This window comes from Camelus dromedarius, chromosome 11, assembly GCF_036321535.1.
Source record: "Camelus dromedarius isolate mCamDro1 chromosome 11, mCamDro1.pat, whole genome shotgun sequence".
In the NCBI taxonomy this organism is placed as follows: Eukaryota; Metazoa; Chordata; class Mammalia; order Artiodactyla; family Camelidae; genus Camelus; species Camelus dromedarius.
Genome location: NC_087446.1, coordinates 57,877,148 through 57,889,752, shown reverse-complemented (window position 1 = coordinate 57,889,752; position 12,605 = coordinate 57,877,148). Strand labels below are relative to the sequence as shown.

General features: G+C 37.0%; 2 protein-coding genes across 2 annotated transcripts; one reads left to right on the top strand and one right to left on the bottom strand.

The window, feature by feature from the left end:
* Nucleotides 1-940: 940 nt before the first annotated feature.
* LOC105100970 (olfactory receptor 6C2-like) lies at nt 941-2,031 on the top strand. The gene has a single exon (XM_010994057.3). It carries the CDS (start codon nt 1,096-1,098, stop codon nt 2,029-2,031), a length of 936 nt encoding a protein of 311 aa, XP_010992359.3. The 5' UTR covers nt 941-1,095.
* Nucleotides 2,032-11,198: 9,167 nt separating this feature from the next.
* On the bottom strand, nt 11,199-12,195 carry LOC105101016 (olfactory receptor 6C6-like). The gene is given in 3 exon segments (XM_031462221.2): nt 11,199-11,776; nt 11,779-12,031; nt 12,033-12,195. Coding segments are annotated over 3 exon segments (936 nt in total). The 5' UTR covers nt 12,138-12,195.
* Nucleotides 12,196-12,605: the final 410 nt, after the last annotated feature.

Sequence of the window (12,605 nt, the reverse complement as noted above, 5' to 3'; positions counted from 1 at the left end):
TGACTTGATAACAAAGAGTCTGAGTGTTTCAGTCAGACCCACCTCCGGTTGAAATATAAAGATAAAGAATAATATTCTTCAGTGTGTACAGAACATTTTTTTCATTTAGTAAATTCGGTATGTGTCAAAGTGCTCTTTTTATTGAGTGCCAAATTGGACACTCAGTGAAAATGACACGACATAAGCAAACCGAGAAAGCCGTGGGAAAGATGTAGAAAAGGAGTGTTTAATACAGGAGCTGTCCTTTGTAGATTAAGCATAAATTTCATCACGGCAATAGAACAGAGCCCTCAACTGCTTTGGCAAATGGATACAGAAACCCTTATGGGTTTTCAATTTATCCAGGAAAAAAAGCTTTAAGTAGACAATTAAACTGTGTAAAATTTCAGTTAGTAATAAGGGAAAAATTCTTAGGAAAAATGGATACCCTAAGTTCATGATTTCACTGCTACTAAGGGAACAAGTGTGCTATGAAAAAATCTATTTGAATATATAAACTAAAAGAATAGCATACATTTAAAAAATATCATGGAAAAAACTATGTTTTATTTGGACTATATTATTTAAAGATTCCCCCAAAATTAAATATTTTTTTCAAATGCAGGTTATGACTGTTTAGTAGACTATAAAATCAATTTGGTGATATTAGTATTTATCTTAAAATTGAACTATAGTTGACTTACAATATTATATTAGTTTCAGGTGTACAGCATAGAGATTCAGTATTTTTATAGATTCTATAGAAAACATCAGAGAGCAGGGCATCTAAGGGTTAGTATTTTATTGAAACTTTTGTTTCAGATATATGTAAGTATGTGTGTGTGTGTGTGCATGTATACTGGACTGCAATATAAACTGTGTATCTTACCATATATTGTGGTCAAAAATGCTTGAAAGACAAGTTTCTAACCTATCAAATGACATGTCAACAGTTGACAGCACGAATTATTTACAAATATTTATTATCAAGTAAAACAGAATACATCACTTGCCTTTTCTAAACAAACTTCATTGTAAAACACTTCTCCCACCCTCTTCTCAGATCTTACCTCCCTCAGTTTTACACACAGACTGGGAGGAAGTCAGGAGCCAGGAATGAGAAACCACACAGCAGTAACCACATTCGTCCTCCTGGGACTAACAGATGACCCACAGCTGCAGATTCTGGTTTTTGTATTTCTACTTATCACCTACATGTTGAGTGTAACTGGAAATCTGACCATCATCATCCTCATATTAGTAGATTCCCACCTTAAAACCACAATGTACTTTTTTCTACAAAATTTCTCCTTCTTAGAAATCTCATTCACTTCTGCCTGTATTCCCAGATTCTTGTACAGTATATCAACAGGTGACAGGACCATTACCTATAATGCTTGTGTAAGCCAACTATTTTTCACTTACGTGTTTGGAGTGACAGAATTTTTTCTCTTGGCCGCCATGTCCTTTGATCGCTACGTAGCCATCTGCAAACCCCTGCATTACATGACCATCATGAACCACAGGGTCTGCAAAATGCTTATCTTCTGCTGTTGGATGACCACTCTGTTGATTATATTCCCACCACTTAGCTTGGGACTGGACCTGGAATTCTGTGACTCTAACATCGATCACTATTTCTGTGATGTTAGTCCACTCCTGAAGGTTTCATGCTCAGATGCATGGTTCATTGAGCAGATGGTTATTTTTGGCTCTGTGCTGATCTTTCTTATGACTCTCTTGTGTGTGGTTCTGTCCTACATGTATATCATCAGAACAATTCTAAGATTCCCCTCTGCCCAGCAAAGGACAAAAGCCTTTTCCACCTGTTCTTCCCACATTATTGTGGTTTCTATCACCTGTGGCAGTTGCATCTTTGTCTACATCAAACCTTCATCAAAATATGAGACGACCATTAATAAGAGAGTAACGATACTCACTACTTCCATTTCCCCCATGTTAAACCCATTTATTTACAGTCTGAGGAACAAACAAGTGAAACAAGCCTTTAATGACTTAGTCAGAAGAATTAGACTGCTCTCAAAGAAGTAGGGGAATGCTGAAGTCAGGATCCCTAAGCAACTATCTTATGAGTCTATCCTATTTTGTCTCTTCCTGAGCTAGATTTGGTCTCTTATTCTGTACTGACCCTGATCAAGTCACCACTGTTATCCCCTATACATGAACCTCTTTGAGAATTATAGCCCTTATAAAAAATGAAAACAGTTGTTTCAGGATATCTAAGAATGACCTTACTCTCAACCTTTCCTTTCCACTTGCTGAAAGGATTGCACATCAGTCCTCAAAAAGAAAAAAAACCTAGAACAAAACAAAGAGAAAAAGTATTAGAAAGAATACTATCTCTAAGTGTAGCAAGGAAAAGATTCTCAAAATCCCAATATGTATTTTAAAACTAGGAATAAGTATAAATATTTAGGATTTCAAAAAAGTATTTACTGCTGACAAAGCTTTAAAATTATAACTTACATATTTATTGAATGGATCCAAGTCAATATAGAAGTTATTTAAAAATTGCCAGTGAAACATGGCTTAAATTAAAATCAAGAGAAAAATGCAGTGGTGATTCCTGTTAAAGGATTAAAATCTGTATTGAAATTGCATGTAACAGATTGATATCGATATACCAATAAATGTGCTAAATTGCAAACAGGTGGCAGCAAGTCTAAGAAAAGCCATAGGGCTAGAAGAGTGATAAATAAATAACCAGGAAGCCAAATATACAGGAGGTGGAGTAAAGAAAACAGAATATTATATGACTACAAGTCTCAATTAAATGAATTGCATTTTAAAAATGAAAACTTCAGTCATTTCAAGAATTTAAAATATGTACCCACTGATAACCCTTCAAGGAAAGATCTGCACTTAATTACTTATTAAATTCTTCACCAACTTGAACTTCTGTAGTCCAGCATATTTAAACTTCCTTTGATCCTTGCTGTCCTACTTGAGGCTACTGATCATCTCATGGGCCCTGTAGGCAGGAATTTTCCACTCATTTCATCTACCCCATCTCAGGGCCCTCCCGTTTATGTGGCATTCCCACAAGGAATCTTTTGCTGACCTTATTCCTACTCCTCCACCAACACTACCACCGAGCCCTGGATTAGTCGTACTCATCCACCCCTTCGTCCTCACTTATCTGCTGCTCTCATGTCTCTTTCCAAACTCCAATTTCATGCTTACTTGTCCTGATTCTACTCTACTAGGTCAGTGCCTTGGAAAAGTCTGTCTTATATGCCACACTGTAGGATGCTTTATGCCTGGCACCTAGACAAACATTGGTTATGCAATAGATAATCTTCCAACATGGTGCTTTGATATTTCTGATAATGAAAAATGAGAATTTTTATGCGAAGATAAAAAATACAAAGTAACATTTGGCATTAATCTGTGAACCAAAGGTGAAAGAACTACCCTGTTAAAATGTCTATTTTTATATCTCTGAATGAAATAGAGTAAAATCAACACTGATTAAAAATTCACATACTGATAAACCTGAAAATTACAAGTGATTTATAGTCATAATTTACACTGGAAAAATGTGGGGAAATAAAAGTTTAAAAAAGTGAACTATTGCTAGCAAGGGACATATCTAGGATCAAAACTAGTTTTACTGATTTTAAATGGAACTACTTACTCATGTTGATATATCTACTTCTCCAGAGGCATCAAGAGGATTTCAAGGAACAGCCCAAGAAATACCTATCAGTACTGAAATTAAGTAAGATAGGTAACATAAACAAAATACAAAGATAAAATGAAAACAGAGCTTTTATACACATATATTATTAATACTGTGGTAATAATAAATGGTATTAATTATTGTAATGGGTTAATATCCTATAAAAACTATAACCTTAAATTAAAAAACCAGATTAGCAACATACAGACTTAAAGAGCAAGATAAACTGAAAAAAGAAGCAAAAGCAAGAAGAGAGGGAAAAAGAAAAAGTGGCCTGTAATTTGAATTTTCAACCTCATTGAGAAAAGCGTGGCTCTAGGAACTTTCTTGGTGCTGATCATCTGTTCTCCTATGACAAAGACTTCTCATGTGAGTCCACTGAGACACTAGAAGGTCCTGCAGGAATTTCGCAAAATCTTTTATTTTATTTTATTGAGTTATAGTTTACAATGTTGAGTCAATTTCCAGTGTAGAGCACAATTTTTCAGTTATACTTGAACATACATACATTCTCAAAATCTAAGAGTGCATTAGAGAGAGGTTCTCCAAGTTCAGTCCCCATCTGGGACCACAAATGTTCAGTGGCCTTCTAGATTTCAAGCAGAAAAAAGCATTTGAGCAGGAGTCCTAACCCTATGGCTACAGTTTAACCTCAGATTTCTAAAATATTTAGCTTCTCTGATTTTGTGATTCTGCCATAACCCAGGCTACTCATCCATCCATTTAAATCTAGGATACACACACACACACACACACACACACACACACACATTTTAGTTAAGATTTAGTCTTTGTGTTATTTCCTCCATGTGAGAGTTGCTTAGCCTATCTCCATGGCTAAGATGAAGGGTGTAGAGTTTACCATCTGAATAGCAAGTCTTCAGTGATACCAGTTTATAGAACTGTGGTCACACCACTGATTTCTGACTTCTTTAAATCAAGGGTGCAACATCATTTTCTACACAAGTGTGGTTTACCCTCTGGGCTCACATCTTGGTCTTGTATGTAAACAGTACCCATGGTATTAGTTTTCTAAATGATAACATGGCTGTTAATTGGTATTATTTAATCCCATACTTCCTCCATGTGAGTTCCAAAAAAACTGAGTCAGGTAAGTGTAAATAGTTGCCTTATTCACGATAAATGTAGATTGAAGAAGATGGCTAAGATGAGAGAGCATCCTTAAGCTGGCCTAATTTACCTGCCATGTTAGAAGTCAGCTATTTCTGAAGTCATTGGGCGAGGACAGCTGGCCCTCATGAGCTCACTCAGTGGCAGACGGAGGGAAGAGGGCAGTGGGCTTCTCTTATAGGTCACCCGTCATGAGTAGTGATGTCATCTCGGTCTCAACAAGTAGATACATTTTGCAGAAAATTATTTAGTCATCTAGGTTCTTAAACCATTCTCAAGTGGCATTTTTCAACATTCACAAAAGGAGACAAGACATACTAATTAACAGACATATACCCATTGTCTGGATTCCATAATTATCAACATATTAAAGTTATTTTTCTCTGTCACCCTCTGATCTTTTATTTTTTGACTTTCATTTTGCCTTATAGCATTTCACCTATAAATTCATTTTATTTCATCCACAAGTTTATCAGTAGGTAAATTGAGCTAAGAAAATTATCTTTTTACCCACCAGCATGCCATTGTCCCATGTACCAATTTTGTGAATACATCATAATAGATGCTCATATTCAGAGTGTGTTTATGAAGGATTAGGCAAGGAAGTAACTTCTCTGATGCTAAAACTGTTTGCTGATTCTTCCTAAGAAATCCTGCAGTTTGTGCTAAGCAACCCCCAGACTTCTCCCTTACATTCTTTACAATAGTTTTGACCCAGAGGCTATGCTCCAGGAAGAGAGTAATGGGCCAAAAATCTCACAAGAATGGACAGACCCTCCTCAGTTCCCCTATGAGGCTGAGGTTAAAAGGAATGTAGCAGCCCTGTAAAGTGCCGTGATTGTTACCGCCTTTTCTGATCCATTCATTTTTTTCTATAAAACTTCAAGACCCCAACCCCAAGACGGGTTCACAGTCTCTAAGGCCATGAGCCTGCTGTGACTCCCTTTGCCTGGCAAAGCAATAAAGCTATTTTTCTCCCACAGTTCTGCCCCTGAGTTTCAGTCTGGGTTTCCGGGTGCAGAGGCCAGTTTTGTGGCAACAACTTTGGCAACTCAGCATAGGACTTGAACCCTCTTTCCTCTTTCCTACCCCTGGACACCTCGGCTTGATCTGTCACCCAAAGGGCAACCCCTGCACCAGCCTCCCTTGGGACAGCGGAGGGTCCAGGGAGACCAGGAGGCCAGATCTCTGGGGCAATCCGGAACAATCCGAAACAATCCGGAACAGGAGAGGAGCGGATCCGTGTGTGAGCCACTCCGGCTGTGGTAACTGAGGGCGGGGACTCTGAGGCCGGAGGAGGAGACCAGGGGAAAAGCGGCCCCGCAGATGCTGAAGCCCTCCTGCGTCAGGAGCCTTTCCCTTCTTCTTTCCCATCTTGATCTGACCCTGCGGCTGCTCAGAAACTTCAGAGAGAAGAGAACGCTGCTAGGGACATCACGGCTCCTCAGCCAGGACTAGGGTAAGTTTCCGCGTAACCACCGAGGCCCCTTCGACCCTGTCCGGGGTCTCCCTGAGGCAGGAGAGTCCCCAGTTTGATGGGGCTCTTTCTCCCTGAGAGAGTTCCTGTTTGATAGGCACCAACTGGATAGGCTTCTTGGGCTTAGTGGAACTAGGAAGCTGTTGTTTTGACTTTGAATTTTGACTTGTGCCTGCTTTGAATTTTGAGGCTTCCATTTGCGGCCGAGGTTTGAATTTTGTGTTGTGTGTTCATGAAAGATCTAAATAGACAGTGCTGTTTCAATTCCATCAGCCAGTCCCTTAGGAAAAGTCTTGACAGACAAGTCAAACTCCAGTTAGTTACCAACTTCAGTGTCTTTGAGATGCAAATATTCTACCTGGTCTTCTTCAGGAACCCTGATCTCACCATCTTTTTTAAAATGCAAATCTGGAAAAAGGAGGTAAATAATTTGAAACTTGACTTGTTAAAGACAAATAAAAATCTTGTCTCTTCCATAAATATTAGTAAAAACCTGCGAGACCTCTGTTTTGTGTGCATGTATCACAGGTGTATGGTATTGCCAAATTAATTCATAAAATAGCTCTATTTAGTTGGCTTAAAGAAAATCAAGTGCTTATATGACCAGTCAGAAATATAAATAAAATTGATCAAAATAACATTTATATTTCTCTGGTTCATATGTTTTGGTTTTTGTTTGTTTTTTTCACAATTAGCTATGTGAATCAAAATCCCCACATCACACTTGGTTGTTATACTTACAGCTTTTTTGTATTTCTATATAGTCCTTTTATTTTTTACCCCTAGCATCAATTTTGATGGTGAAATGAAGTTATTTCAGTGTATAGTGTCATTGATTATTTAACTGATGTCTTCTTTACGGTCTCACTTGGTTATCACTCAGTTTCTTCTTACATGCTAACTAGATTTGACTATTCACTTTAGATTCATATTTTTAGCAGGGATAGTTGATGAGTGACACTGTATGCTTCCTATTTCATTACACCATGAGCCTTATAATGTCTGCTGGGTCTACTTTTAGTAATTCTTAGATTGATCAGTGTGTTCAGGTGTTACCATCCTGATATCTCTTGATAAATCGCCATCAGTATTTCACAAATGGCTTTTAGCCCATACTAAGGCATTGTTTAGATCCGTTATTATATTAAGAGGTTCAAACCATTATTTTCTTTTGTAATTTGGTGAATTTATAACTTTTTTGATAAACAATTTGATTACCTGAAATATAACATATACAGTTAGGTTAAATGCTTGGTTCCTTCCCTCCTTTATCAGTGTTCTGGGGTAGTAATTTGATGTCCTAGCAGCTTCCACTGGTCATCAACTAATTTCCTTTTATAATCCTATACACTCATGAATATTTGTATATTTGATATCTATTAATCCATGACAGTAATTACTATATTTTTATAATAAAACCATCCCATTTTAGGCCAGTAGGTGGAACCCAAATTGGCTCCTCTGTCCTCATATCATTTTTTTGTTTGTTTTGTTTCCCTTTCTTCTGACCCAAAGAGATGTTCCAGGCTTGTTTTGTGTGTTTCCCACCCCTAACCTGGAAACACTTTTTCCAAGAAGACCTGGTTCCTCTCAGTGGGAAGTAGCATTTAGAAACTATACCCTGCTGCCAGAATTGCTTACAGCTAACATGAATGATGGGCCCCAATTAGTGCCAAAGAATCCACATCATTTACTTCTACAGGTTAGTGTCTTCCGCTAGAATGGATTCAGAAAGTGGTTTCATGGTTCTACCTGTTAAGAAATGGCTCAATATAATAGATATAGATGCAAAACTTAATAGTGACTATATTTTCAGTAAGTTTCAAGAATGTGTCCATTATTTACTAATGAGTATAAGGCTTGGACTGCTTTAGGTGTAAGTGTCTACCTCAGTATGCCATCAGACCCACATTCATGTGCCTGATGCACAGCTGAAGTGTCGGAGTTTTGAGTGGAGAGAGGTTGATTGCAGGGCCCAGCAAGGAGAATTGGGTGGCTCATGCTCAAAAGAGCCAAATACCCTGATGGGTTCAGGGAAGCATTTTTTTAAAAGGCAAGGTAAGGGGAGGAGTCGCAGTGTGTGTGATCAGCCTGTGTACAGTTCTCTGATTGGCTGATGGTGAGGTAGCAGAGTGGGTTAACATTATCAATCCTCAGGCTCCGTAGGTCTGGGGGCTCTGTGCTCATGATCATCAGGTAGTTAATTTCTTCCATTTGGTGGGAATTTTAGCATCTGTAAACAACTCAGGAAATGTGTATCAGATACTGTTCCCTAGGTACTTCAGGGAAGCAGAGGAGATTCTGTGACTGCCATAGGGCTGATTTACTGCTTAAATTCTTACCAGTGTTCCTGACACAACTGCTGTTTTTGTCACTACATGTTCATATCCTTTCAATCATTAATTCTTGAGCTTTTGTGACTCAGGGGAAGCAGGGAGACTATAGCTTCTCTACAAAGAAGAGGCAGGCAGAGGGCATGGGGAGAAGACTCTGTCCCAGGAAGGCTCCGCAGGGTACTGCTCGGTTACATATGTAGTATCTATGTCACATTTTTATTTGCAGGATTGATCAACTATTTGACTGCAAATACAGAGTGATCTTGGAATAAATATTGCATTATATCTTCCATTATAGCACTACTCCCAGTATTACTGTATGTGAAAATGTTTGGTTGGCAATACAACATTCAGATCTACTTGCTATAAAGTGCATATTTGTCCTAACCTCCTAGTTTTAAGCAGAGCTTGGATAGCTATTTTTTAAACCAAATTGTGTCTTAATCTCTAAGAAAAACATGAATATAAGTATCTTCCTCTTTTCTCATGATGATTTTAGTAATCGATCTTGGAATAATTTTAGGATGTGGCCAAGTATGTTAGCTATTTTTCCTCAGAGCAGCTAGGTATAAATACATTGTCGACTGAAAAAAAAAAAAAAGCACAACTTAAAATTGAGAATTATGCTTTATTCAGTGGCCTTACTGACGACTATAATCCTAGGATACAGCCTCTCAGATAGCTCTGAGGAACTGTTCCAAAGAGGTAAGGGAGAAGCCAGGATATATAGGAGTTTCTTGCAAAACAAACAAAGAAACAAACACCCCCCCCCCAACATGTATCTGTTCAGTAATCAAGGATTACTGCTAATCACAAAAAGCAGACATCTCAAGTTAATCATTTCAGTGCTTTTTATGAATGGGAAGATGCAAGAGTCTGGGTGCATTGAAATTATTCCTTTGACATGCACCTTAACTATCTAGGGCCAGTACCCTGTTTTATCCATCCTAAATTCTCTTTTGGGTACACCTTTGGTGGTGGCTGCGTGGCTGATGGCTTGATGGCCGCAACATCTTTTGTTTACTGAAATGTCAGGTGACATTCTTTGTCCACAACACTAAAATTTAGAGCTTGGATTTTGACAGGCACTCTACAGTAAGTCATGTTTGTTGATTCTTGAGAAATAGTTTTCATCTTATCTTCATTATTGACTAAGATATAGGGTTAAAGTACAGAATGTATTTTCAAACTCATGTCACCCTGCATACTTTCATTTTTGTTCTATTAGTAAGCCAAATTTGTCGGTTGCACATAATAGGTTTCCAAGAGATTGAACTGAAGCAGTCTGAGAAATACTTTCCCTACTCTCAGACACTTCTATAAACCAATTCACACTTCCAAAGAAATGTATAGGAGATTATACTATAAAAGCAAATAATAGAAGTTAAAAGCAAGTAATTATATGTTTTACATAAATCAATTTTCTACTGGATTTTAGGAAAAATCCAGTATCTTATCTCTTGCAAATGTTCTGAATTTGACATCTGGCATTCATTTGATTTTTCCTTCAATAAGTGGCAAACATTACTAATTATCTTAGGGAATTTGTACTAATGTACTCACATTTCCCTCTCCACATTTCTTTTGTTCAGAGTATAGCAATACTTTTGTTAAAATCAACTTGGTTAACAGCAAGAAAGAAACTCTGCTGACTCCACTGATGTTTCTGACATTTAGCTGTATTGCTGTCATTACCAGTTACACCACCAAAGGCTCAATTAACTAGAATAGAATATTAAAGTGCAGTTTAGCATTATATGGGAAAATAATGATTACATTCAAATCAGGAATGTTTTAGATGGAGAAAATACCTTTATTCAATCAGGAAGATTCTGTGGAAGAAGTACTTCAGTCTTTGAAGTAAGGCAGTAGAGTAATTTCTTACATTATAATTCAATTCATGGGCATAGGTAGGTAATATCTCTTTCAGATATTCAAATTTAGAATTTTAATTAAAAATATTTTCAATTAGGGTTATATAGACTTTGGTTACTACTTTTTCTTATTCATCCCATATACAAGGATCAAAATTTATTCTTATTTTACTAAGTAAAAAAGTATCTTATAAAATAAATTATTATAAATTATATCTTCAACTTAATGTGTGCAGTCTGCTCACACATGAAAAAAATGTGACACTTTGAAACATAATATTCTCAAGAGCATAATGTGGTATTTATTATAACTGAACTATTTTCTTGAGTAAATAATTGATTCTGTGGTCTTTCAAAGAGTCATTTTTGTTCTAAAAATATGATTACAGCTACAAACATTCAATTTTTATTCCACATTTTAGAACCATGTCTAACATGCAACTTCATACAGAGCCTTATTGAAAACTTTTGTTTCATACAATATGATCTATGAAAAATGTCACATTTAAAATACTGCATTTCTGAAACTGATAAAAGAACAAGTTTGTAGAATAAAATTTCTAGCACGAAATAATAGCATGGAAGGAGACCCCCAAATTGGCTGAAATTGCTAATATGTACAGAGTAAGACAAAGGAAACCAAGATTAAAAGGGCAACATTTTTATTCATTTTTTCCCTCATACTTTTTCAAATTTTCTCATTTGTTTGAAGAAAACAAAACTTTTTGGACCATGTCCTTAAAGGCCTGCTTCACTTGCTGGTTCCTTAAGGTATAAATGAAGGGATTCAATAAAGGGGCAACTGAGGTATTGAGCACAGCTATTCCTTTGCTTAAAGTTGCTCTATCATTTGCTGATGGTTTTATATACATGAAGATGCAGCTACCATAAGAAATGGAAACTACAATCATGTGGGAAGAACAGATAGAAAAGGCTTTGGTCCTTTGCTGAGCAGAAGGGAATTTGAGAATTGTCTTGATAATACAGCCATAGGAGAGAATCACTAACATCAGTGTGGCCATTAGTGTCACCACAGCCAAGGAAAAAGACAGTTCTAGCAAATGTGTATCTGAACAACAGATCTGTAGGATGGGAGAAGAATCACAAATAAAATGATCAATGACATTAGAATTACAGAATTCCAACTGGAATCCCATGATCATTGGAGGAAGGATAATCAGGAATCCAGTTACCCAAGAGCCGATTACGAGTTGGTAGCAAACTCTGTTGCTCATGATGGTGGTGTAATGAAGAGGTTTACAAATAGCCGCATAACGTCATAGGACATAGCAGCCAGAAGGCAAAATTCAGTTACTCCGAAAAAGATGAAAAAAAATAACTGAGTCATACAACTCATGTAGGAAATAGTTCTGTCCTTTGTCACAAGGCTCACAAGGAACCTTGGAATACAAGCAGTTCTGAATGAGATTTCTAAAACGGAAAAATTTTGTAGGAGGAAATACATTGGCGTCTTAAGGTGGGAATCCAGCAGAGTGAGAATGATGATGGTTAAGTTTCCTGTCACACTCACTCAACATGTAGGTAAAAACTAAAAAGAAGAAGATTACAATCTACAACACAGGGTCATCTGTCAGACCCAAAAGAATGAACTCTGTCTGCACGGAATGGTTCCTCATTTCTCTCTTACGGGTTTTATCAAAGATAGAGAAAAAGAGTAAAAAAATATAATGGTCAGGATTGGCTTTTAGAGTTAATAAGAAAGAACAAAGAAGAAGAAAGAGAAGCTAGCATTCACTGATCACCAACATTGTGCTAAGTACTATGTTGGGGGATGTACATAAATTTTCTTAATATCTCCAAGAACCCTCTTTGAGTAGAGTTTTACAATCTTCACTTTTTATTGAAGACAACTTAGGCCCAGATTAAAGAGTTTGTCTGGGGTATACATCTAAATCCCAGCTTTCCCAGAAAGCTGGTGAATCTTTAAATAAGATAAATGTCCAGGACACATCTGATACAATCCATTTGAATCTCTTGGGTGACATCAAGGCATTTGTATTTCTACAAAGTTTATAAGTTCATCGCCAAGTGGAGAAATACTGTGTTAGTAATTCAGTTGGAAATTGAACTCAAAGCCTTTTTAA